The 1972-nt window shown below is 64.2% G+C and overlaps 1 protein-coding gene across 1 annotated transcript in view; it reads left to right on the top strand.

Moving 5' to 3' along the window:
- MMACHC (methylmalonic aciduria (cobalamin deficiency) cblC type, with homocystinuria) overlaps positions 1–1972 on the top strand; it is a 6243-nt gene that overhangs the window by 2131 nt on the left and 2140 nt on the right. Inside the window, exon 3 of the mRNA XM_018572320.1 lies at positions 483–635. Within this exon, the coding sequence (XP_018427822.1) occupies positions 483–635 (153 nt within the window). The remainder of the gene's footprint in view (positions 1–482; positions 636–1972) is intronic.

The following is a 1972-nucleotide window of genomic DNA, read 5'->3' as shown; positions in this document are numbered from 1 at the left end:
GCGGGATCACCAAACTGATACAAAGTAACAAAATCAATAAAGTTCAAGAGAACCTGTCACCAGGACACACGGAACTCCACAAGGTTCTCCTATGTACTAATAACATTTCTAATGCAGTGTGTCCCGGATCCCCCAACCCGCAGTGTGCGCAATACGCAGATAGCAATGGAGAGACGCACGCGTTGTGGGGTGCAGATAGTGTGCACAAGGAGACCTGGAGTCAGGGGGCGGGGCTGGAATCTGGGAACACGCTGCATGCGTTTCACAGCCGGTCAGAATGGGAAACCTGACAACAAGGATTTAAGTTGCAGCTCAGCAAAAGCGTACATGTGACATTTTCCGGTCTGAGCAAAGCATGCCAAGTCCAGCGAGTGTTCTGCGTGCGTTGTATCTGATTGACGTTCTCTGTGTGCGTTGTATCTGATTGACGTTCTGTGTCTGTGCGTTGTATCTGATTGACGTTCTGTGTGTGCGTTCTGCAGCTCTTCTCCTCTCACCAAGTGGACGTCATCTACGATTATGAGCTCCATCCCAACCGGCGACCCAAGGTTCTCATGCAGACAGCGGCGCATATATCCGGAGCTGCGCATTACTACCAGAAAAAAGATGTACCGGAAGATCCCTGGGGATCGAGGGTGAGGATCCTGAGGGGAGAGGGCAAGGAGCCCTGTGGGGGCGGGGGTTGAAGGTGAGGAGCCCCGTGGGGAAGAGGGGGAGGAGCCCAGGGGGGGGGGGGTTGAAGGTGAGGAGCCCTGGGAGGGAGGAGGGGGAGGAGCCCCGGGAGAGAGGAGAGTGAGGAGCCCCGGGGAGAGAGGAGAGGGAGGAGCCCCGGGAGAGAGGAGAGTGAGGAGCCCCGGGGAGAGAGGAGAGGGAGGAGCCCCGGGAGAGAGGAGAGTGAGGAGCCCCGGGGAGAGAGGAGAGGGAGGAGCCCCGGGAGAGAGGAGAGTGAGGAGCCCCGGGGAGAGAGGAGAGGGAGGAGCCCCGGGAGAGAGGAGAGTGAGGAGCCCCGGGGAGAGAGGAGAGGGAGGAGCCCCGGGAGAGAGGAGAGTGAGGAGCCCCGGGGAGAGAGGAGAGGGAGGAGCCCCGGGAGAGAGGAGAGTGAGGAGCCCCGGGGAGAGAGGAGAGGGAGGAGCCCCGGGAGAGAGGAGAGTGAGGAGCCCCGGGGAGAGAGGAGAGGGAGGAGCCCCGGGAGAGAGGAGAGTGAGGAGCCCCGGGGAGAGAGGAGAGGGAGGAGCCCCGGGAGAGAGGAGAGTGAGGAGCCCCGGGGAGAGAGGAGAGGGAGGAGCCCCGGGAGAGAGGAGAGTGAGGAGCCCCGGGGAGAGAGGAGAGGGAGGAGCCCCGGGAGAGAGGAGAGTGAGGAGCCCCGGGGAGAGAGGAGAGGGAGGAGCCCCGGGAGAGAGGAGAGTGAGGAGCCCCGGGGAGAGAGGAGAGGGAGGAGCCCCGGGAGAGAGGAGAGTGAGGAGCCCCGGGGAGAGAGGAGAGGGAGGAGCCCCGGGAGAGAGGAGAGTGAGGAGCCCCGGGGAGAGAGGAGAGGGAGGAGCCCCGGGAGAGAGGAGAGTGAGGAGCCCCGGGGAGAGAGGAGAGGGAGGAGCCCCGGGAGAGAGGAGAGTGAGGAGCCCCGGGGAGAGAGGAGAGGGAGGAGCCCCGGGAGAGAGGAGAGTGAGGAGCCCCGGGGAGAGAGGAGAGGGAGGAGCCCCGGGAGAGAGGAGAGTGAGGAGCCCCGGGGAGAGAGGAGAGGGAGGAGCCCCGGGAGAGAGGAGAGTGAGGAGCCCCGGGGAGAGAGGAGAGGGAGGAGCCCCGGGAGAGAGGAGAGTGAGGAGCCCCGGGGAGAGAGGAGAGGGAGGAGCCCCGGGAGAGAGGAGAGTGAGGAGCCCCGGGGAGAGAGGAGAGGGAGGAGCCCCGGGAGAGAGGAGAGTGAGGTGCCCCGGGGAGAGAGGAGAGTGAGGAGCCCTGGGGGGAGAGGAGAGTGAGG

Source organism: Nanorana parkeri, unplaced genomic scaffold, assembly GCF_000935625.1.
Source record: "Nanorana parkeri isolate BGI_ZX_2015 unplaced genomic scaffold, ASM93562v1 scaffold1997, whole genome shotgun sequence".
In the NCBI taxonomy this organism is placed as follows: Eukaryota; Metazoa; Chordata; class Amphibia; order Anura; family Dicroglossidae; genus Nanorana; species Nanorana parkeri.
The sequence above is the reverse complement of the archived record's forward strand: the minus strand, read 5'-3'. Positions and strand labels throughout refer to the sequence as shown.